The sequence below is a fragment of the Taudactylus pleione genome, unplaced genomic scaffold (assembly GCF_031769625.1).
Source record: "Taudactylus pleione unplaced genomic scaffold, aTauple2 ptg000699l, whole genome shotgun sequence".
Taxonomy (NCBI): domain Eukaryota; kingdom Metazoa; phylum Chordata; class Amphibia; order Anura; family Myobatrachidae; genus Taudactylus; species Taudactylus pleione.
The window spans coordinates 2,648,381-2,673,775 of NW_028285101.1; the positions used below are offsets into that span (position 1 = coordinate 2,648,381).

Below are 25,395 nucleotides of genomic sequence, written 5' to 3' on the forward strand. Positions count from 1 at the left end.
GTATTATAGTATCTTTAAGATTGAAACATATAAGAGAGAATAAATATACTTAATAAATGCAGTTTAGGGTGACTGGCTATGGGGTTACTTAGTTACTGTACACATCATCTGATAATCACATACCGTATGTACTCGAGTATAAGCCGAGTTTTTCAGCACAAAAAATGTGCTGAAAAAGTACCCCCTCGGCTTATACTCGAGTCAAGTGTAGCGCTGACCGGACGGAGTTCGGTCAGCGCTACACACTGCCAAACACACAGCCGCCGGACCCGGCAGCTGCGTGTTTGGTGTAATCAGCAGCCACTGAGAGTCTGTCAGACTCTCAGCGGCTGCTGCTGCTCCCACTGCGGGAGCCATCCTCCGGCTCCCGCAGTGGGTGATGGGAGACACGTCGTCATGACGACGTCTCTCCCATGCAAAGCGGCCGGAGAAGCGGACAGCGGCCGGACCAGGAGCGGGAGTTACAGGTAAGTGATTTTTTTTTTTTAATCTTGTCACGTCTCTCTCTACTGGGGGGTGGGGACTACAGGGGGCACTATCAAGGGGCGATTACTGCAGGGGGCACTAAAAGGGGTATTACCACTGGGGGAACTACCAGGGGGGGATTACTACAGGGGGCACTACCAGGGGGGAATTACTACAGGGGGCACTAAAAGGGGGATTACCACTGGGGGAACTACCAGGGGGGATTACTACAGGGGGCACTACCAGGGGGGAATTACTACAGGGGGGGATTACTACAGGGGGCACTAAAAGGGGGATTACCACTGGGGGAACTACCAGGGGGGATTACTACAGGGGGCACTAAAAGGGGGGATTACCACTGGGGGAACTACCAGGGGGGATTACTACAGGGGGCACTACCAGTGGGGGATTACTACAGGGGGCACTGAAAGGGGGGATTACCACTGGGGGCACTTCCAGGAGGGATTACTACTGGGGGCACAACCAGGGGGAATTACTACTGGGGTCACTACCAGCTCCTGCCATTTCCCACACTAGGCTTATACTCGAGTCAACAAGTTTTCCCAGTTTTTTGGGGTAAAAGTAGGTACCTCGGCTTATATTCGGTTCGTCTTATACTCAAGTATATACGGTATATACAATCTAATCAGTCACTGTGTGACTCCTACAGATGGGCCCAGTAACAGAGATACCCCAGAGAGATGTCCATGTCCTCTGTATACACAGGATTGTACAAAGGAGAATCACAGAACCCCACATGAGGATCAGGTAGGTGGGATTTAGGGTCCCTGTATGATCTGTACAGGAGCTGTGTGTGTCTTATACACTGATATTCTACAGTTTAAAAATTTCTTATTTTATTACCTGAGCTCAAAGTGTTTTTGTGTTATTGGTTAGGGTTAGGCTAGGGGAAGGGCCTAACCCCCACTCTCCTGCAGCCTAAACCTAACCCCTCCCCCGGGAAGGTTAGGTTTAGGCTGCAGGGGAGTGGGGGTTAGGTTTAGATGAGACGCAATCTGAATAGGATTAAGACTATATAAGAGTCCTTAGTTTTTTGTAATTGTGTAGAATTTTGGTCAACTGTTGCTAGGTAGATTAGTTTGGGGTTTTTTATTTGGTTGGTTGGTTCTGACCATGTGTGATTTATTGGGAGTGGCTATATGTGGGCTTTATAAGGCTGGTGTACGCCCAGCAACTTCCTTTCTGGACGGTGTTTGTCCCTCCCTCCCTCCCCTATCTATTTCTTCTGCTCTTTATATGTTGTGTACTTACTAACACTATGTTATATTATAATGTTGGGCGGGAAGGTGCTACAAACCAGCGGCCACGTAAGGTGTAAGAAAACGCTGTGGAGCACATTTCCTTTGAAGGGTCATAGTATGGCCTACCTCTGCGGGAGGACTTTGGGCGTTCGTCTCTGCGGACACGCTCATATTGTGCACTATTATAGGGGTTGTGAGTCTTCACAGCTCAGCTTACAATGACCACAGGGGGGGCGTTTCAGTCGCTCCCTAATATTGGTTAATTAACGCTCAGCTTACAATGACCACAGGGGGGGCGTTTCAGTCGCTCCCTAATATTGGTTAAGTAACGCTTGGATTACAATGACCACAGGGGGGCGTTTCAGTCGCTCCCTAATATTGGTTATGTAACATATGGCTGGAGCTGAGTGTTTGTAGCATCCTTCTTTGCCTCCCAAAAGTAAATTAAAAGCTCAGGGTCATACCTTCAATAAAAGCAAGTTATGACCATTTAACCAAAGCAGTCTGTGTCCGTGTCTTTATTTTAGTATAAGTTAGTTGTAAGTTGTTATATTGTTTTTAATTGCAATAAATTTATGGACGCCTTAGGCAGTTACTGGGGTTTAGGGCTAGACACAAAGGGGGGGAGGTTAGGGTTAGGCACCCCTAATGGAGGGTTAGGGGGGGGAAAGAGTTGGTATTACTTACCTTAATTCCCTTTCAGAATCTTCACTGCTGCCGGTGTTCCGGCGTCGGGATTTCAACCACGGGACATACATAGGTCCGGCGGTCATTCATACCAATCACTAGTAATAGTCACTTATTACAGAACTGAGTCACATATTCTCCTTGTTTTGTCACTAGAGCAGTCTCTCATTCTACACCCTCCTCTGTCGGTACAAACTGAGGGAAATGTATCTGCCCAGTGGTGAAGTCAGGAACTATCAGCGACAGCCCGACAGCGCTGGAAATCCCGATCGTCCCCAGGTAAGTACTAACTAACCTAACCTACCCCCCTAACCCTAACCCTCCCTTAGGGGTGCCTAACCCTAACCACCTCCCCAAGTGCCTAGACCTAACCCCCCCCTTCCCCGCTGCCTAAACCTAAGTCCCCCGGGGGGGGTGCCTACCCTAACCCCCCCTTCCCCTAGCCTAGCCCTAACCCTCCCCGGGGGGTGCCTAACCCTAAGTCCCCCCCGGAGTCCTAAACATAACCCTCCCCCCCGCGGCTGTCCGCTCGCGGCGCCCGGCATCCCTTTGATCGGGTTGCCGGGTGCCTGTCTCCCGGCGTAGGGGTAATGATAGGCGTCTATATGTTAGACGCCTGTCATTTAACCCCAGCCGGGATTGAGGAGTCGGGAAGGCGGCAGTCGGTATTGCGGCCGCCGGCATCCTAAACGTATACCCTATGAGCCTCAATTAGACTGCTAGGGGTATATTTACTAAAGAGCGGGTTTTTAGAAGTGGCCATAGCAGCCAATCAGATTCTACTTAACATTTATCTAGCACCTTCTAAACGATAATAGCTAGAATCTGACTGGTTGTTATGGGCAACATGTACACTTCTAAAAACCTGCACTTCAATAAATATACCCCCTGCTCTCCTCCTCACATCATGACATTGTGTGTTACCAGCCCAGAGATCTGCTCAGTCTCCTCCCCACACTCTCTGGTGTATCTCAGCCCCTGTTAGACTCCTGTTCTCTCCCTCACATTGGGCTCTATTTACTACAATCTGCATATTGAATGCAGATTGTAGTGTGATATTCAGGCAATATCATAGGGATTTACTACAAATCCCTTGCAGGGACAGAGCATGCGAGAAAGCTTTGTCCCTGCGAATCTTCTCCGCACACTAGTAACGGTATGTTCGCAAAAAATACAGTGACAAAGTGCCCGCGCATGCGCCGACCGGCCGCTGCTACTACCCCCCCGGCGCTAAGCCCCGCCCCCATCATTAAGCCCCACTCTGCACGATCGCAGACCCCCCCCGTGACCCCCCCTCCCTTAATAGCACTTACCTGCAGTCATCGGTGCTCCGGTGATGTCTACCATGCCTTCGGTCAGCTGATATCCCATACTGCACTGGGACCTGATCACCTGATGACCGGCCCGCAGTGCACCATGGGAGACCAGCTGACCGGAGGGAGAACATCACCGGAGCCCTGACCACCGGTCTATGGAGTCAGGTAAGTACATTTTTTTTTTTAGTTTCAAGCAGAGATCAGCTTGTGGTCTATTTAGACCACACAGCTGATCACTGGGACTGCCTTTTAGAGCAGAGTAGGAGTCCGGTAACTGGGGGAGACCCTGGATAACGCCACCTACAGGTGGCGTTATTATCACAAGGCTTTCCCTGGTATTTTTTTACAATTTATTTTTTGTAACTTTGGTCGGATCGCATTTCCCATTACAATTATGGGAAATGTGATCTGCTTACTAAAAATTAGGGGTGAGCGGGTTCGGTTTTACTCGGTTTTACTCGGATCTTTTTATTGGCTATCGCCGAACACGTGTTTTGGATAGCGAATGAAATCGAGCTGAAATTGCGGTAAAGTGGCGATAAGAACCGAGTAAAACTGAGTAAAACCGAACCCGCTCACCCCTACTTAAAAATAAGTGATACTTAGGGGTTGGAGTAGAATTTCATGAATTCTACTCCAATTGCCCTGTAATAACTATAGGTAATACTAAAATAATGTGAAAAGGGTGTGAAAACACCCCCTTTCACTTTATTTTAGTAAAAATTATGTTAATAAATAGAGCCCATTATATCAAAGCCAAAGACCTGATCAGTTTTTTCTCCACACTCTGATGATTCTTATACATCAGTATGAGGGGCAAATCAAATGACAATTGACCATTTGCTCCCAAATGCTGGAATACGGGCAAAAAGGTAATTCAAACAAATTGGTTAAATTAAACGGATTTAACCAATTTGTCAAAAAGACCATTTTGTCTGTTTTCCAGTGTTCGGTAGCAAACAGTCCATTGTCATCTGCTCACATTACCATATTTTCATTCCAACCAGCCAGATTGGAGAGATAATCCTACAGTGTGTACCTAGATTAAGGCAGTGTTTCCCAGCCTCAGGGAATGATTCAGACCCGCTCGCAAGTGTTTGAGCGCTCGCGAGCGGGTTGATGGTGTGCTCTGCGCACGCGCAGCAGCCGCACTGCGCGTGCGCAAGCCCCAGAGCAAGAGAGAAATTCTCTCGCTCCGTGGCTCACTACAAAAGGGGCGGCCACCACTGACATCACCAGTGATGTCGGTGGGAGAGCTTCCGGCTCTATTAAAGCCAGAAGCTCTCTGGGGCTTAAGGGTCTCATCGCAAGTCGCGATGGTCTTGATCATTGATGGATGTGCGCCTTTAGGTGCAGTATGTGGCCGTGTACAACTCAGTGACACTATAAGGAAACCTGCAGACTTTGCACACCCGCCATTTAGGAAATCAGTAAAGTGCAGCAAAACGGATCTGGGAACCTATGTAAGTGTTGTCTGACTACTGTGCCAGGGACGCAGGGAAGCAGTCGTCTTTACATGTATGACCATAGTTACAGGGGTGACACTTATTACATAGTGTTACATTTATTCTACATATAAGCATTATGTACAGCAGTTATATATATGCCCAATACATATGTAATCTAGTAATATAACAATGATAGCTGGGTGCATGGGTTGAGGCAGCAGTCCTGGTCAGGGACACGTAGTGTCTGTGATGTCACCTCTACTGTGTCACAGGCTCATATCCACTTGGATGTTACTCAGAGAGAGTAGTGTCTTTGTGGTTGCAGTGTGATAGGCGTATTATTCCGTGGTGGTATTATTAGTTTTAGGATAGTTTTTGTTTTAAGTTAGTTTTTAGTATTAGTGTAGTTGTTACTTTTATCCTATTTAGTATTATTAGTATAGGTTTTGTTTTAAAGTTATTTATTATTATTAGTATTAGCATAGTTGTTCCTTTTATCGGATTTAGTATAGTATTTAGAAGTATTAGTATAGTTGTAAGTTTATTATTTAGGATTATTAGGCCCACTATCGTTGCCCTGTCTGAGAATGAGCGGATTCTCTCTCAGGGAGCTTTGCTCGCTCTTTTGTTGCCCACCGTGGCCGAGCAGCATTGTCTCCAAACTGGCCTTTCAGCCCCCGGAGCCTACATACACACTGCAGGACATTGAGGCCCATCCAACCAAGGACCTGGCTCAGGATGAGCAGGTGGATCCCACAGTCCACCTACCTCCCATATGCAGCCTGCACCTATCAGAGAGCACTAACTGGCTGTACTTCCAGCAGGAGCTGGATGCGGTGGAGATGTTCCGCTGCACTACCAAGCGGGGAAACAGCCTGGCCTGTATGTATGTCCGCTGCGCTCCTGGGAGCCGCTACACCCTGCTGTTCTCTCACGGCAGCGATGCTGATTTAGGCCAGATGTGCAGCTACTACACTATTCTGGGCTCCAAGATTCGATGCAACATCTTCTCCTACGATTACTCTGGCTTTGGGGTGAGCAGCGGCAAGCCAAGCGAGAAAAACCTGTATGCGGACATCGAGGCGGCCTGGCACTCCCTGAGGACCCGGTATGTATGGATGGGGTGTATGGGTCTCCTCTAGCCCTCACACAGTTGTATGTAATGGTGTGGGCATCCTGTACGTATGTGGGGGTATGCTACACTAGGCACATGTAGTAACTATACCATATGTGTTGTGCTTTGTGCTCTTATTAGTCTGTGTACCCCACTCAGCACATACACAGGTGATATAAATGTAATGGGTGTATTGGGGTCTGCTTAGAAGGAGACTGTGGGTATAGTATTGCTGGCATTATAGGGCCCGGTTCTGAGGTGGGAATAAAGCAAAAAACAGCAAGTAACTGTGTACCCAGACAGATGTGCACATTGTACATCTGCCCCACCTGCAGTGCAGCACGGTTGTACCCCGGGTGCACATTGTACATCTGCCCCACCTGCAGTGCAGCATGGTTGTACCCCGGGTGCAAATTTTACATCTGCCCCACCTGCAGTGCAGCATGGTTTTACCCCGGGTGCACATTGTACATCTGCCCCACCTGCAGTGCAGCATGGTTGTACCCCGGGTGCACATTGTACAGCTGCCCCACCTGCAGTGCAGCACGGTTGTACCCCGGGTGCACATTGTACATCTGCCCCACCTGCAGTGCAGCACGGTTGTACCCCGGGTGCACATTGTACATCTGCCCCACCTGCAGTGCAGCACGGTTGTACCCCGGGTGCACATTGTACATCTGCCCCACCTGCAGTGCAGCACGGTTGTACCCCGGGTGCACATTGTACATCTGCCCCACCTGCAGTGCAGCACGGTTGTACCCCGGGTGCAAATTTTACATCTGCCCCACCTGCAGTGCAGCACGGTTGTACCCCGGGTGCAAATTTTACATCTGCCCCACCTGCAGTGCAGCACGGTTGTACCCCGGGTGCAAATTTTACATCTGCCCCACCTGCAGTGCGCATGGTTGTACCCCGGGTGCACATTGTACATCTGCCCCACCTGCAGTGCAGCATGGTTGTACCCCGGGTGCACATTGTACATCTGCCCCACCTGCAGTGCAGCATGGTTGTACCCCGGGTGCACATTGTACATCTGCCCCACCTGCAGTGCAGCATGGTTGTACCCCGGGTGCACATTGTACATCTGCCCCACCTGCAGTGCAGCACGGTTGTACCCCGGGTGCACATTGTACATCTGCCCCACCTGCAGTGCAGCACGGTTGTACCCCGGGTGCACATTGTACATCTGCCCCACCTGCAGTGCAGCACGGTTGTACCCCGGGTGCACATTGTACATCTGCCCCACCTGCAGTGCAGCACGGTTGTACCCCGGGTGCACATTGTACATCTGCCCCACCTGCAGTGCAGCACGGTTGTACCCCGGGTGCAAATTTTACATCTGCCCCACCTGCAGTGCAGCATGGTTGTACCCCGGGTGCAAATTTTACATCTGCCCCACCTGCAGTGCAGCATGGTTGTACCCCGGGTGCACATTGTACATCTGCCCCACCTGCAGTGCAGCATGGTTGTACCCCGGGTGCACATTGTACATCTGCCCCACCTGCAGTGCAGCACGGTTGTACCCCGAGTGCAAATTATATATCTGCCCCACCTGCAGTGCAGCACGGTTGTCCCTTGGGTGCACATTGTACATCTGCCCCACCTGCAGTGAATTTTACATTAGAGGTAATTAGTTAGATTATCTTACTTTGCCTGCTTTATCCCTACAGATATGGAGTCCCTGCTGAGAACATCATCCTGTACGGTTACAGCATCGGCAGTGTCCCTACAATTCACCTTGCAGCCCACAACACCTGTGCTGGGGTCATCCTGCACTCCCCACTATCATCTGGGCTGCAGGTACCCTTTCCCCACATACGGAAAACCTTCTGCTGCAATCCCTTCCCCAAGTAAGACCATGCTATTATTTTATACTACGGTGTTGGTTTATCTGTGGAGCTTAGTATGTGCAGGAAACAAGCTCTGCTTTCTGTGACTGGTGAGAATTTAAGGGCCAATCTAATAATCAGGTTTCCAGCTGCTCCATGAGATATGTCTCTCAGAGCTCATTTCTGCTCACAGCCTATGGAAGTGCCAGCAACTACCAAAATGGCCTGATATAGGCACAGCCCCTAGGTATACAGTGTCAGGCAAACATCACCTGTGGTTGGCCTAATCTGTATGTATTCAAATGGGCCCCACACACTCTTAGAGGACAAGTAGTCGTCACGTAGTATAACAATGGGCTTTCCATTTTAGCCGAGTGGAGAATTTGTTTCATAATCATCTCATATTTTATAGTCACATAAATTATATTTATAGAAGACATCACTTTTTAGATAAATATTTATATGAAAATGCAACAAAAGTAATGAGAGTATTTGAAGGGTACTTCTACCTGTGTAATGTAATGGGGGAGACACCCTGGAATTAGTATAAGGCTATATGCAGGATGACTCCCCATCATATAGTGTGTGCTGTGTCCCTATAGTCCCTCTACCTGTGTAATGTAATGGGGGAGACACCCTGGAATTAGTATAAGGCTATGTGCAGGATGACTCCCCATCATATAGTGTGTGCTGTGTCCCTATAGTCCCTCTACCTGTGTAATGTAATGGGGGAGACACCCAGGAATTAGTATAAGGCTATGTGCAGGATGACTCCCCATCATATAGTGTGTGCTGTGTCCCTATAGTCCTTCTACCTGTGTAATGTAATGGGGGAGACACCCAGGAATTAGTATAAGGCTATGTGCAGGATGACTCCCCATCATATAGTGTGTGCTGTGTCCCTATAGTCCTTCTACCTGTGTAATGTAATGGGGGAGACACCCAGGAATTAGTATAAGGCTATGTGCAGGATGACTCCCCATCATATAGTGTGTGCTGTGTCCCTATAGTCCCTCTACCTGTGTAATGTAATGGGGGAGACACCCAGGAATTAGTATAAGGCTATGTGCAGGATGACTCCCCATCATATAGTGTGTGCTGTGTCCCTATAGTCCCTCTACCTGTGTAATGTAATGGGGGAGACACCCAGGAATTAGTATAAGGCTATGTGCAGGATGACTCCCCATCATATAGTGTGTGCTGTGTCCCTATAGTCCCTCTACCTGTGTAATGTAATGGGGGAGACACCTAGGAATTAGTATAAGGCTATGTGCAGGATGACTCCCCATCATATAGTGTGTGCTGTGTCCCTATAGTCCCTCTACCTGTGTAATGTAATGGGGGAGACACCTAGGAATTAGTATAAGGCTATGTGCAGGATGACTCCCCATCATATAGTGTGTGCTGTGTCCCTATAGTCCCTCTACCTGTGTAATGTATAGGGGGAGACACCCAGGAATTAGTATAAGGCTATGTGCAGGATGACTCCCCATCATATAGTGTGTGCTGTGTCCCTATAGTCCCTCTACCTGTGTAATGTAATGGGGGAGACACCCAGGAATTAGTATAAGGCTGTGCAGGATGACTCCCCATCATATAGTGTGTGCTGTGTCCCTATAGTCCCTCTACCTGTGTAATGTAATGGGGGAGACACCCAGGAATTAGTATAAGGCTATGTGCAGGATGACTCCCCATCATATAGTGTGTGCTGTGTCCCTATAGTCCCTCTACCTGTGTAATGTAATGGGGGAGACACCCAGGAATTAGTATAAGGCTATGTGCAGGATGACTCCCCATCATATAGTGTGTGCTGTGTCCCTATAGTCCCTCTACCTGTGTAATGTAATGGGGGAGACACCCAGGAATTAGTATAAGGCTATGTGCAGGATGACTCCCCATCATATAGTGTGTGCTGTGTCCCTATAGTCCCTCTACCTGTGTAATGTAATGGGGGAGACACCCAGGAATTAGTATAAGGCTATGTGCAGGATGACTCCCCATCATATAGTGTGTGCTGTGTCCCTATAGTCCCTCTACCTGTGTAATGTAATGTGGGAGACACCCAGGAATTAGTATAAGGCTATGTGCAGGATGACTCCCCATCATATAGTGTGTGCTGTGTCCCTATAGTCCCTCTACCTGTGTAATGTAATGTGGGAGACACCCAGGAATTAGTATAAGGCTATGTGCAGGATGACTCCCCATCATATAGTGTGTGCTGTGTCCCTATAGTCCCTCTACCTGTGTAATGTAATGGGGGAGACACAAAGGAATTAGTATAAGGCTATGTGCAGGATGACTTCCCATCATATAGTGTGTGCTGTGTCCCTATAGTCCCTCTACCTGTGTAATGTAATGGGGGAGACACCCAGGAATTAGTATAAGGCTATGTGCAGGATGACTCCCCATCATATAGTGTGTGCTGTGTCCCTATAGTCCCTCTACCTGTGTAATGTAATGGGGGAGATACCCAGGAATTAGTATAAGGCTATGTGCAGGATGACTCCCCATCATATAGTGTGTGCTGTGTCCCTATAGTCCCTCTACCTGTGTAATGTAATGGGGGAGATACCCAGGAATTAGTATAAGGCTATGTGCAGGATGACTCCCCATCATATAGTGTGTGCTGTGTCCCTATAGTCCCTCTACCTGTGTAATGTAATGGGGGAGACACCCAGGAATTAGTATAAGGCTATGTGCAGGATGACTCCCCATCATATAGTGTGTGCTGTGTCCCTATAGTCCCTCTACCTGTGTAATGTAATGTGGGAGACACCCAGGAATTAGTATAAGGCTATGTGCAGGATGACTCCCCATCATATAGTGTGTGCTGTGTCCCTATAGTCCCTCTACCTGTGTAATGTAATGGGGGAGACACAAAGGAATTAGCATAAGGCTATGTGCAGGATAACTTCCCAGGTGCTCTCATAAGGGGCTCTATTTACTACAGTCCGCATTTTGAATGCAGATTGTAGTGTGATATTACTGACTGAATTTGCATTGCGAATTCAGCCAATACGAAAAATCCCTTGCAGGGACAGAGCTTCCGATAAAGCTCTGTCCCTTCGAACCCTCTCCGCACGCTTATCATGGTATTTTCGCAAAAAATACCGTGACAAGTGCCGACCGCCCGCCGCTGCTATCCCCCCGCTGTTAAGCCCCGCGATCGCGACACCTTTCCCCCCCCGCAACCCCCCCTCCCTTAATTACACTTACCTCCAGTGATTGGTGCTCCGGTGATGTCCTCCGTGGCTCTGGTCAGCTGACATTCCATCCTGCACTGGGACCCGGTCAGGTGACGACCGGGCCCCAGTGCAGGATGGGAGACCAGCTGACTGGAAGGATGACATCATCGGAACACCAATCACTGGCCCTGGACTCTGGTAATTTTTTTTTTTTTTTTACTAGTGTTTTTTTTTTTTTTTACAGTATCAGCGTGTGGTCTGTTTAGACCACACAGCTGATCACTGGTTCTGGCTCCACGCTATGCTCTGCCCGTTAGAGCAGAGCAGGAGTCCGGTAACCGGTGGAAGACCCTCCAGGTGGCGTTATTAAGACACGGCTTTCCCCGGTATTTTTTCACAATTTATTTTTAGTAACTTTGGCCAGATCGCATTCCTTATTACAATTATGAGAAAAGCGATCTGCTTACTAAAAATAAGTGATAATTAGGGATTGGAGTAGAATTTTAAGAATTCTACTCCAATTGCCCTTTAGTAACTTTAGGTGATACTATGTGAAAAGGGTGTGAAAACACCCTTTTTCACTTTATTTTAGTAAAAATAATGTTAATAAATAGACCCCAAAGTGTCTGCTGTGTCTCTATAGTCCCTCTACCTGTGTAATGTAATGAGAGGAGACACCCAGGAATTAGCTTTTGATTTGTGATGACTCCATGTTGTTTCTATTGTAAAATGTCCTTTGTACCTTGTCCTTTGCAGCATCAAGAAAATCTGCCGCCCCTCTCACTCCCTCTCCGCCCCCCTCCTCCTCCCTGACCGCTTACCTTTCCTTCTGAGGGGAGGAGGCAGGGCAGGATCCTGCACCGACATTCACTGTGCGGCGCGCACCACTGCCAGAGGTCTCTTCCTGCAGACCTCCGGCGCAGAGAAGTGTGTGGCCGGTGCCGCTGGAGGATTCCGCCCTGTGCAGAGGCACTGGCCGCACCACCCTCCTTACGGCCCTGCCTAGGTCTGTACCAAACTACACACATCTCTAACTAAACAATGTGGGACAGTAATAATTTAGGTCAGGCCATATAGGCCTTATATATGTTACATACTAGCCAGTAACACCATGCTGTGGTAAAAGTAGAAAGGCGATCTGCTGCGGGCAGAGCCATCCCCTCCATGGTCATATACATGCCTGATTGGAGTAACCATTCTCTGACGGACGGAGGGGACGGTGATCTCCATGTGATTGGTAGAACCGCCTTGGCTGCACTGTTCATATGACTCAAGAGGGACTTTTTGTATTTAGAAACAGTTGCGAAATATTCCTCTGACTACACCTTATGGTGTGATATGCTGATTACTTATTATTTTTTGTTTAAATGTGAGTGTGTTTTTTTTTTTTTATAAAACTGAATTTCCTTGTGTTTTACAATATTACGCTATGTCTCTCTGGTCTCTTTATATTTTTTAGAGAAAAATCTTGGAAAAGAAGTTTTGAAAACACGCTTTCTTTGGAGGATTTTGATGTTTCCATTGGAATAATGAGAAGTCATCTTTAAAAAAAAACTGACAAAGTGTAAGAACTTTCTTGCCTTTTTGAAAATTCCCTACCTCTGACTGTGATTAGCACCATTGTGAATTATCACTGTCTTTTTGACTATTGACCTATTTAGAGGTCCTCATTGATGATTTACAGGCAGCAATCCAGGGTGTTTGCACAGTTTTTGAATCAAATCTTATTGTAATATTTAGAAATAGGCCAAGAAACAACATTCAGGATTCAAAATTCTGGGCCCTCAGGGGCCCCGTCTTCCATAATGTCATTTACAATTAGAATAATTTAGTTCCAGAAGGAAGTCAGAGAAGGGCAAAGCCACCAAATATGTGCAGCAGAGCCTGGGGGCCCATTGTATCTCCAGCAAATATTAGGTAGACTTGGATACATTTCACTAAAAAAACTGGGACACCTGTACCACCGTGTAACAACCTTATAGGGCATCTCAGTAACCAAAACACTTCCAGAGGAAACATGTAAGAAGTTAGAGGCCTAAGGCCATTGATGGTCAGTTAGTGACACACTCAGATCAGTACTCCAAGCGCTGGTACACTTGGGAAATGTAGTAAAGGTCCTATCTACCAATCGTCTATAAGGCACAGAAATGGAATGGCAATCTGTAATCACATTGTCTCAAAAAAGTTAGACCCCTAGGTAATATACCTTGTTTATTTGCCTTCCTCACGGAGGACACGAGCTGAAGGTACAACCAGTATTCTGACTGGGGAAGGCCCAACTCCATTCTCACATCTGAGAATGGAGTTTGGCCTTCCTCAGTCCCTCTGGGACAACCTAACTTGTTTAGCCTTAAAATCACAGGGAAGTTCCATAGTTGAAATGTATGTGTATCTAGGCCCGGGAGAGAATCAGGGTTACGTAAAGGAGGGGTCTATGGGAAGGAACAGAGGATATACCTCCAAATATTGATGGACTTTAAAAGAATCCAGAACGGGGGGCGTGGCCTAACTGAGCACCGGAGCAGACGTGCCTTTCTCTGGCTCCGTCTGACCGGCAATAAAAGCAGTATATTTTGGAGCCCCTGCTTACTGCTGACTCTCCCCAGAGGGCTCCTACACCTTACCGGCTCCCAGAGACCCTGCTGTGCCTGTCGCAGATCCGCAGACGCCCGACCGCCGCTTCGGCCTACTCTGAGGGTGAAGCCGCGGCCTCAATTTTGGCTCTGTCCCCGACGCGACTCTGCCAGCGGCATCGCGCCTGTTGGATACCGCTGCCGCTCCCCTCGGGTGATTGCTGCGACATCCCTACCCTCCTCTGGATCCTCACTGGCTGTGGCTGAAGAGGTATATACCCCCAGAGACCCCTAGAAATACCCGCGGCCGGAACCGCGAATCGCGGGAGGCCGCCATTTTGTGAGCCCCGGCTGCACTCCAGAAGTGCAGGGCCTCTGCTACCACCTCTGGCTGCCCCTCTTCTTCCGGACCTGGTCCTCTGCCACTGGCTGCCCCCTTCCTGTTGGACCTGATCTACTACTGCTGGCCTGTTCTATTATATACAGGCATCTGGAGACCTCTCTTCTCTTGCTGGGCCCTCCTTTCTCCTGCTACCCTCTCCCCTTGTGTGCTGGTCACCTTGGACTGTTGCAAAACACCGCCGGCTGGGGCCCCCTCCTGCAGTCTAAGGAACATCCACTGCTTCAATCCACAGCTCTCTCCCTCCTGCTGGATTGGGTCTCTCCATCTGCTGTGACTGGGACCTTGTTGCTGCCTACATAGAGATCTCCATAAATTACTAGCAATTGGGCCCCTTGACGCCCTTACGACTCTTACTACAGTGGCCGAGATTGATATACAGTTTACCCTCCCGACCTGCCAGCTACAGCTACAACATGTACTAACTGATTTCATCCCCTCCCACCCCTAATTAGTACACGTGGAGTTTCTTTTACATTTTTTTTTTTTATTTTTTTTTTGCTCCCTTTTATACATCGATATTCATAATGCCTAGAACGGCGAAGAAATCCCTCGCAGGAGACCTTACACCATATCTTTCAAAACCTAAATCCTTGCCTGATGCTAAAGATATTGCACCAGAATCAGCTCCTGACCACTCCAACTCCGAATCGGAAGAAGATGACCTCTCTCCCATTACTCGCAGGGACTTCCTTTTACTGTTCAAAGAACTCAAAGATGTGAAAAAATCTGTTCAGACTCTTCATGCCATGCAAGCGGAAATTTCTGCTATTGGTTCCAGAACAGACCAACTAGAACGTAGAGTTGAGGAGGTGGTTACATCCCAACAATCTTACGACGCCGACCTTACACAGTTACGCCAAGATGTTGCTCAGCTTCAAGACGGTCAAGAAGATCAAGATAACAGGGCCCGACGTAACAACATCCACATCAAAGGTATTCCCGAAGACGTCGAGCTCCCCCACCTTGAGCTCTATCTCAAAGACCTGTTCATGCAACTCTCTCCCTCTACTCAGGAAGATCACCTGCTCCTAGACCGAGCCCACCGTGCGCTAAAACCGCGCTCCCAATCTTCTCAACCCCGAGACGTCATCCTACGTATGCACTACTTTACAGCCAAAGAGACTATAATGAGAGAAGTTCGCAAGCTCTCTTCAGTCACTTTTAGAGATGCTACTCTCCAGATTTTTCAAGATGTTTCCCCTCTGACTCTTGCTAAACGTAGGGACTTTAAGCCTCCACCACCCTGCTACGTCGTCATAATATTAGATACCGTTGGGGTTACCCCTTTCGCATTCTAATATGGCACCAGAACCAATTACATATGGCTCGGTCTCTCCTCGAAGCTCAACCTCTTCTTTCAACACTGGGCATATATCCGAAGAACTTGGTCCTACACCTTCCGCCTCCCTCCCTCAAAGGTCTCGACAACCGACTCGACGCCCCCCTCCATCTGAATGGTCTACTGTTCCTAAGTCTTCCAAGTCCTCCACTCAGATCTCTGAATCCTAAGATCTTCTAATAGGTTCATTGTTGCATTATTTTTGTGATTTCGTGATGGGGTCCCTCCACTTGTGAGGATGTCCCCCATTGCGAATATTTTACATTACCGTCTCATTATATGTATCTGGAACTCATCTAGCCTATTTTTGATATTTTATAGAAGTTTATGTAATTAAGTTTTGATGAGGTTCCATCATAATGAATATAAGATACATCTATATATGTTCTTATCTTAGCTGTTCATTTATTATAATCTTACTGAGATTTTGTTGATTTATCTGTATATATATATATATATATATATATATATATATATATATAATCTATGAACATATATATACTCTGTATATTGGTTGGTATTTCAGTGTTTTTTGGGATGATTTATCCCTCGATTTACTCCTCGATTTATTCCCATCTCTTGTTTATTAATTTTTATATTTCTGTTTTTATTGTATTTTCTTTTCCCATTTATTTGTTCCCCCCCCCTTTTTTTTTTTTTTTTTTTTCATTCCAATCATATTGTTTTTTGATTTCTATTTTTAGGTTTATCTATGTTTTTTTTTTTCTCCTATACTCCATTTGTACGATGTTGTATTTTTCTTTCCATATATTTATTATATTTGGGGCTTGTGGGAGGGCTCTATATGTATATATTTTTTCCTCTCTATGATCTCTTTATGGATAAACGATCTACCTCTGCCGCGCCCCCCCCAGGGTCTTGTACCCATCTGCTGACCTATGTGCTTCATTAGTGCATAGTTCCCCTCCCCTTTGTCGGCACCCGTGGCCTTGGACCTCTGTACCATTTGGCCGACCTACCTTCCTTTTCCCTTACCGGTTTTCCTTCCTTCTCAAACAGGACGACTTCTTCCTTTTTACTTGTCTGATGATGTGTCACTTTTGCTTACCTCTCCACTTTCAATTGTTTTTTGTGTTTTTTTTTAGCTGTTTTCTCAACCATAGTGCATGGGTCTTAAGGTACTCTCCTTCAACGTGAAGGGCCTCAATAGCCCACAAAAGCGTAGCAAACTTTTTACCACTCTTAATTTATATAAAGGAGATTTAGTATTTCTCCAAGAAACTCATTTCCTGCGAAATCTCCATCCAGAACTTTGCTCTAAATCCTATCCCACCACATATCATGCCTGCGACTCTAAGCAGAAGAAACGAGGAGTTGCTATCCTATTTGCCCGCCACCTCACTTTTGATATGATCGATTCTTATGAAGATAAAGAGGGTCGCTTTTTTATTCTTGTGGGTACTCTTAATAATATTCTTTGCACCATTGTTAACATATATGCCCCTAACCAAGCCCAACTAGCTTTTTTCACTAGACTAGACACCCTCCTCTCTCGTAAACGGCAGGGCTCCCTTATTGTATCTGGTGACTTTAATGCAGTGAACCCTTCATTGGATAGATCTACCTCGGGAGCCACTAACTCCGGCAGGGCAGACCTCCGTAATTCCAAGGCGCTGCTTGATCTCATGAAATCCCAGCTTCTCTATGATTCCTGGCGGGTTCGAGAGCCCCTCACCCGAGACTATACTTTCTTCTCCTCTGTCCACAACTCCTATTCCCGTATAGACATGATCCTGCTCAGCCACGACCTAGCCCTGCAACTTGTGGATGTTCATGTCCATCCTTTGATATGGTCTGATCACGCTCCTGTTTCAGCCGACCTATCTTGTATTACTGAACGTCCTCGTCCAATGACATGGCGCTTAAATGACACCATTCTTCATTCTCGCGCTACGATCACCCGTCTCAAAACCCTACTTAGGGATTATTTTCAATTAAACGCTCTCCCAGACACCTCTCCCTCCACTCTCTGGTTGGCTCATAAAGCTGTTCTACGGGGACATTTGATTAGTATAGCTTCCAAAGCTAAAAAAGATTTTCAAACCCGTACTAACTCCCTTTCAATTCGTCTTCAACAACTAGAGTCACAACATAAACAGTTCCCTAGCCCTTCCCTCCAACAAGAGCTCCTTACTGTTCGACACTCCCTCGCTCTCCTTTTTTCCCAACACACAGCTAAACGTCTAAAATGGCTGCGTCAAACCTTTTACGAAAAAGGAGATAAAGCTGATAAGATTTTGGCATCTAGGCTTCGTACGGCACGAACCCATAGAAATATCCTTATGATTAAAAATTCCAATAATCATCTTCTTCACAACCCGGCAGCTATTCGATCTGAATTTCAAAATTTTTACAATAAATTGTATAACTTACATTCTTCTTCATACCCTACTTCTATCCCACCAACTGAGACGGCAATCCAAGAATTTCTTTCCACCGCCAATCTTCCTCAGCTATCTCAGGAGGCACTCCGGGGTTTGAGTGAGGAGATCTCAGAAGAGGAAATTATAACTTCTATTAAACAACAGAAGTCTGGCAAGTCCCCCGCACCTGACGGCTTTACAGCTGCATACTATAAAAAATTAATGGAGCATCTGGTTCCCCACCTGCACTCCCTCTTTAATACTGTTTTACAAGGGGGCTCCTTCCCTGCGGATATGTTAGAAGCCAGAATTGTCGTGATACCTAAGGAGGGTAAGGACCCGCACAATTGTGCTAGTTATAGGCCTATCTCCCTTCTCAATCTAGATATTAAAATATATGCTAAAATTTTAGCCAATAGACTCAACTAGGTCCTTCCCTCCTTGGTCCATTATGATCAGGTTGGCTTTGTGCCGGGTCGTCAAGCTCGGGATAATACCCGTAGAACCATAGATTTAATTCATACCATAAACTCCAGGAGATCTCCAGCTATTGTTCTTTCTCTCGATGCTGAAAAAGCATTCGATAGGATCTCTTGGACATTTATGTCTCAGACCCTACGATCATTTGGGATGTCGGGAGACTTCCTGAATGGTGTCATGGCCCTCTATTCCACTCCCTCTGCCACTGTTTCCATCAATGGAATCCCCTCCAACCGTTTCTTTATCTCAAATGGCACCAGGCAGGGATGCCCTTTGTCCCCTTTGATCTTCGCCCTAGTGATAGAGCCCCTGGCCGCCCTCGTCCGACTAAACCCTAGCATTCACGGAGTGCAGGTCGGGAATTCACCTTCCAAAATCGCCCTCTTCGCTGACGACATCCTACTTACCCTCACTCAGCCCCGGATATCTTTACCCAACCTTTACAAATTATTAGACCATTATGGTGTCCTCTCTGGATATAAAATTAATTTTTCAAAATCTGAAGCCATGCCCCTCCACATCCCCCACCAGGATGTTGAGACCCTTAAATCCTCCTACAGTTTTAAGTGGCAATATAAAAAAATTAAATACCTTGGGGTCTTCCTGACATCCCGTTATGATCTTTTATTTCAGGAAAATTTTCCCCTACTTTTTGCTAAATTACAAGCGGATCTGACTTCCTGGAAACGGCTTATACTCTCGTGGCTGGGCAGGATCATCGCAGTAAAAATGAATATCCTCCCCAAATGGCTCTACCTTTTCCAAACCCTCCCAGTGTCGGTACCCCTTACCTTCCTTCAAAACCTTCAGAAATCAGTCAACCGTTTCATCTGGAATGGTAAGCCACCTAGGTTATCTTCGTCCATCCTTAAAAAACCTATTTCCAAAGGGGGTAGAGGTCTGCCGGATTTTAAGCTCTACTATTTTGCCTCACATTTTTCCCAAATAGTGTCCTCCTACTCCCCCCATGGAACGTCCTCCTGGCTTGATATTGAATCTAGCTATATCAATTCCCCAGACCTTTCTTCCCTATGGGGCCTCCAAAAGAAACACCGTCCTCCTCCCTCTAACCTTCCTCCAACACTCAAATTCCTCCTCCACATATGGGTCTTATATTCACTTAAATTTAATATTACCACCCTTATATCTCCTCTTACCCCTATATGGTGTAACCCCAATTTCCCCCCAGGTTTACATGCGACTCACATGACGTCGTGGAAAACAGCATCCCTCAAATTTCCTGCTGATTTTTGTTCACAAGGGCTCTGGCTCTCTCTTTCAGACCTGCAACTGCAATGTCCAACTCAATCTTTAAATCCCTATGAATACCTACAAATACGACATTTTTTAGGCTCCCTACCACAGACCCCGCTTCTCCGTGACCTCACTCCCTTCGAACGGCTCTGTAAATATTACCCTATGTCCAAAGGGATGATCTCTCAAATATACGGTATCCTCATTGTTGCTGCTCTGCCTACTAATAATCCCCATGAATCCTCATGGGAGATAGATCTTGGCCCTCCACCTGATGAAGAGGCTTGGGACGACATGAGACTGGCAATTGCTAAAACCTCTATCTCTACTCGCCTTAAAGAAACTTCTAATAAATTGTATTACCGTTGGTACTATACTCCAGTACGGCTCTCCCATATGTTCCCTTCTGCTTCACCTCTCTGCTGGAGAAACTGTGGCCTCCGAGGTACTTTAATTCATATCTGGTGGACCTCCCCGGCTCTTGAACCTTTCTGGACCTCTGTTCATACTCTCCTAAATACGGTCCGATCCCAAAAGACCCATGGACTTTCCTTTTAAATTACCCCTCTCCTAATCTCAGCAACCGCTCTGTTAAGCTGTTGTCCCATATTCTAGTTGCTGCTAGAAGTCTGATTGCCCGTAATTGGAAAAACCCTCTTCCACCGACTCTCTCTGCCCTAAAATCACAAATACGGCATATAGCGGAAATGGAAAATATTACCTATTATCTTCATGATAGAGGCCATATATTTTCTCAAGTTTGGGCTCCATGGCTCTCATATGACAACACTTCACTACCTCTGCTCCCTGCGCTCACTACCCATATGTGACTCATGCGCGATGGTTGAGTTTGATTTCCCTACCCCGACTTCCCTATGCAAGCCTCCCTAACTGACTATTCTTTTCTCCTGTTTTCCAACTGGCATGTTTTTCTTTCTATCTTTATAACACTTTTTGTCTAGTATTTATTTATTATAAAGGAGAGAGGGAAGGGGGAAAAAAAAAAAAAAAGTAAAGACATATTTTGTTTCTCTTGATAGTCCTGTTCCCAATCCCCCCCCATTACCCTCCCACCCCTTCTGCTCACCCCCTCCCCCCATATGTTTATTGCTATTTACTTTATTGAAAAATGGCTCATGTATACTGTTTATTATATTTGTGGGTTTTTTTTATGTTATCTTTTTTATGAGCTTTCAAAATAAAGAATTTTAAAAAAATAAATAAAAGAATCCAGAACATAAGAACAAAATATATACACATATTTATGCAAATAGGACGCCACAGGAAACAAATAAAAAGGAAAATAAAAATTCAGGTGACATAGCCAGCAGCATCACTGGAGTGAGAAGGAGAATCACATTTCCTTCCCCGCATGGCTTGCCATTGTTTTTTTTGAATGCAATAAATTTTTATTGATTTTGAAAATAAATAAAACATAATACAATAATATAAAATGGCAAATATAGCACAGCAGATGTGAATAAACAGACACAATACACAGTATATATTAGCATAAGACATGTTACACAAGCGACTAACATTATATCAAAAACAGGATATACATCATAGTCTTCACCATATATGTAAATATGAAGAGCCCGCAGGCGCCTTTCGGGCTCATATATCTGAATATATACAGACAAAGAAATTAGCCACTTTTAGATATATTGATTGCATATGTAACATTATAGAGTGTCAAATATAAGAGAAAAAAAGGGGGGGAAAACTCCCAGACAGGGGCGGATTGGCCATTACCTTTAGAGGGGAAAATTCCGGTGGGCCGATTGGTCTGTGGGGCCGCTTCTCAAACTTGGCCCCGCCCCCCAATCGCGTCACCCGGCTAACATGCTTTTTGTTTTTTTAGGATCGCAGGCAGCCCTGAGCTGTCAGCTGCTGCGGCCCCAGGCCCGCCGACAGGGGGGCACAAGGGGTACACCCTCGCCTCCCACCCCCCAAGGTAACCCCGCGGGCCGTGGCCACGTCATCCCTACTTACTGAGTGTTGCCACGGCGCTAGTGTGTATCGCATCATAATGACGCTGCGCCAGCCCTCCTTACTGTATCCCTGGCCTGCCATGCCACTGCGACGCCTGGTCCATCTACCGAGGAGCAGGGAGGCCAGTAGGAAGTGGAGTCGTCTGCAGCCGAGCACTCAGACAGGCCAGCACACTACTTCAAGCCACTGTCTGTCCCAGCAGATGCTTGCGGAGGTAAATGACACCCATGACCAGGGCCGCAACTAGGGGGGGGGCTAGAGGTGCACGTGCACCGGGTGGGTATTGCGGGGGGGTGAAAAATCTGACTGGCCATCTGAAAATGGCCGCCGCCAAAGAGGAGACAAATGCTAGAGGTCCTTACTGGACCTCTAGTGTCTGTCTCCTCCTTGGTGGCGGCCATTTTTGAATAGCCGTTTTCAGCAGATTCCATGCGGACTAGCCGTCCGCATGGACTCTGCTGAAAACGGCCATCCAAAAATGGCCGCCGCCAAAGAAGAGACAGATGTTAGAGGTCCTACTGGACCTCTAGTGTCTGCTAGCAGAGCGCAATGCACACAGCGTTCCCGGAAGTGCCGGGAACGCTGGCGCTGCAGGGAGAGGATGCCGAGAGCTGCATCTTCTCCCTTCAAACCCCCCTGGAAACGAGCATAAACCCCATGGCAACGAGCATGTAACTCCTGGCAACGAGCATGAAACCCCTGGCAACGAGCATGGAACCCCTGGTAACAAGCATGAAATCCCCTGACAACAAGCATGAAACCCCATGGCAACGAGCATGTAACTCCTGGCAACGAGCATGAAACCCCATGGCAACGAGCATGTAACCCCTGGTAACAAGCATAAATACCCTGACAATAAGCATGTAACCCCTGGCAACGGGCATGAAACCCCATGGCAACGAGCATGTAACCCCTGGCAACGAGCATAAACCCCCTGGCAATGAGCAGGTAATTTTAAAGTAATTAGAAGCATTACTGTGGGGCATAAAATGGTGTCGGGCAAATATGTAAGTGGCACTTTGGTAATAGGCATTGCAGTGTGTGGCATAATGTGTAATGGGCATTATGATGTGTGGAATAATGTAAGTCACTATACCAGGGATGTCTGAGTAGTGCACTGCCTTATCGAGGAGCAAGGACAAAATCCAGGTACGGGAAGGGAGGGGGCGCAAAATTGCTGCCTTGCACTGGGTGACAGATATCCTAGTTTCGGCCCTGCCATGACAGACAGTGTTCTTTCTATTATTTTTGATTGATATTGACAAAGTGCCCTTTTCTTACTTTTACATATACCTGTAGCTCCGGTTTTCTTTTAATATATATATATATATATATATATATATATATATATATATATATATATATATTAAATTAGGGGTGTGCACCGGCCACTTTTCGTGTTTTGGATCTGGATCTTTCTAAGTGTTTTGGATCTGGATTGGTTTTGCCAAAACCACCCTTCCGTGTTTTGGGTTCTGGGTTTTGTGTTTTGGATCTGTATTTTTTTGAAAAAAAGCATAAAAACAGCTAAAATCACAGAATTTGTAGGTTTTTCTGCTCCTATGCTATTATTAACCTCAATAACCTTAATTTCCACTCATTTCCAGTCTATTCTGAACACCTCACACCTCACAATAGTGTTTTTATGTCCAAAAGGTTGCACCGAGGTAGCTGGATGACTATGCTAAGAGATACGAGTGGGCGGCACAAACACGTGGTCCATCTAGGAGTGGCACTGCAGTGGCAGACAGGATGGCAGTTTGAAAAACTAGGCCCCAAACTATAAATAATGCAAAGAAAAAAAAGAGGTGCAACATGGAATTGTCCTTGGGCCCTCCCACCCACCCTTATGTTGTATAAACAGGACATGCACACTTTAACAAACCAAACATTTCAGCGCCAGGGTCTGCCACACGACTGTGGCTGAAATAATTGGTTCATTTGGGCCCCCACAAAACAAGCTGGCAATTAATCTGTCCCTGCACAAGCTGGCTCTACGGAGGCAAGATGTCGTCCTCATCCTCATCATCCACCGATTCCTCACCCTCTTCAGTGTTGTGTACATCCTCATCCTCACAGAGTATTAATTCGTCCCCGCTGGAATCCACAACCACAGGTCCCTCTGTACGTTCTGGAGGCTGGTCTCCCTGGAAGAGTTGATAATTCATTTTATGAACATCATCTTCTCCACATTTTGTGGAAGCAACCTCCTACGCCTTTCGCTGACAAGGTTCCCGGCTGCACTAAACACTCTTTCGGAGTACACACTGGAGGGGGGGCAACTCAGGTAAAATAGAGCCAGTTTGTACAGGGACCTCCAAATTGCTTCTTTTTCCTGCCAGTACAGGTACGGACTGTCTGACATGCCTACTTGGATGCTGTCACCGATGTAATCCTTTAACAGACAGACGCACGCTTGTCGCTGCTGCTTTGAGGATGCAAGTGCGGCTACAGCCCACACAATTCACAAAGACAGAAAAAAAAGAACAATATTTTTATTGTTTGTGTAGCACACTTTGATGGTTTCACCACCCTTTAACAGACAGACGCACGCTTGTCGCTGCTGCTTTAAGGATGCAGGTGCGGCTACAGCCCACACATTTCACAAAGACAGAAAAAAAAGAACAATATTTTTATTGTTTGTGTAGCACACTTTGAGGGTGTCACCACCCTTTAACAGACAGACGCACGCTTGTCGCTGCTGCTTTAAGGATGCAGGTGCGGCTACAGCCCACACATTTCACAAAGACCGAAAAAAAAAGAACAATTTTTTTATTGTTTGTGTAGCACACTTTGAGGGTGTCACCACCCTTTAACAGACAGACGCACGCTTGTTGCTACTGCTTTGAGGATGCAGGTGGAATCTAGACGGGATTTGGAACTGGGGACACACTACCTCCATCAATTGTCTAAATCCCACTGCACTAATGGCGGATACCGGACACACGTCTAACACCAACATAGCAGTCAAGGCCTCAGTTATACGTTTTGCTTCAGGATGACTGCTGTCGTACTTCATCCTCATCGCTAGGGACTGTTGGAGGGTCAATTGTTTAGTAAAAGTAGTGATGTTCCTACTTCCTCTCTGGGATGATGAACAACTCCCAGCAGCAGCAACAGCACTAGGAGGAAGTGGTTCTTGATCTTTCCCTATTTTATTTTTATCGGATAAAGTTTGGTCCTCCATTTATGTTATATTGATATATACGTGCGGCTAAAGCGCACACAAACACAGAAAATATTTTTTTATTTTTGCTGGAGAGTAGTGCACTTTGTGGGTTACACCACCCTTTAAGAAATGAGCCAGCCGGCTCTTTACTTATGGGACACAGGCGCACGCTTGGCGCTGCTCCTTTGTTGATGCACGTGCAGCCACAGTGCACACAATTCACAAACACAGAAAAAATATATTTTTTTGGTTTGGAGTGTACTTTGGGGGTTACAGCACCCTTTAACGGTCAAGCCAGCCGGCCCTTTACTTATGACACAGGCGCACGCTTGGCACTACTGTGTTGATGCACATGCGGCTACTGCGCACACAATTCACAAACACAGAAAATATATATTTTTTTGGTTTGGACTGGAGTGTACTTTGGGGGTTACAGCACCCTTTAACGGTCAAGCCAGCCGGCCCTTTACTTATGACACAGGCGCACGCTTG

At 46.6% G+C, this 25,395-nt stretch overlaps 1 protein-coding gene across 1 annotated transcript in view; it reads left to right on the top strand.

Annotated features, from left to right (window-relative positions):
• The first annotated feature begins 5,765 nt into the window (after nucleotides 1–5,765).
• Nucleotides 5,766–25,395, top strand: part of LOC148477700 (alpha/beta hydrolase domain-containing protein 17C-like) — a 75,929-nt gene continuing 56,299 nt past the window's right edge. Inside the window, exons 1-3 of the mRNA XM_088456354.1 lie at nucleotides 5,766–5,892; nucleotides 5,947–6,286; nucleotides 7,963–8,142. Of these exons, the coding sequence (XP_088312480.1) occupies nucleotides 5,766–5,892; nucleotides 5,947–6,286; nucleotides 7,963–8,142 (647 nt within the window). The remainder of the gene's footprint in view (nucleotides 5,893–5,946; nucleotides 6,287–7,962; nucleotides 8,143–25,395) is intronic.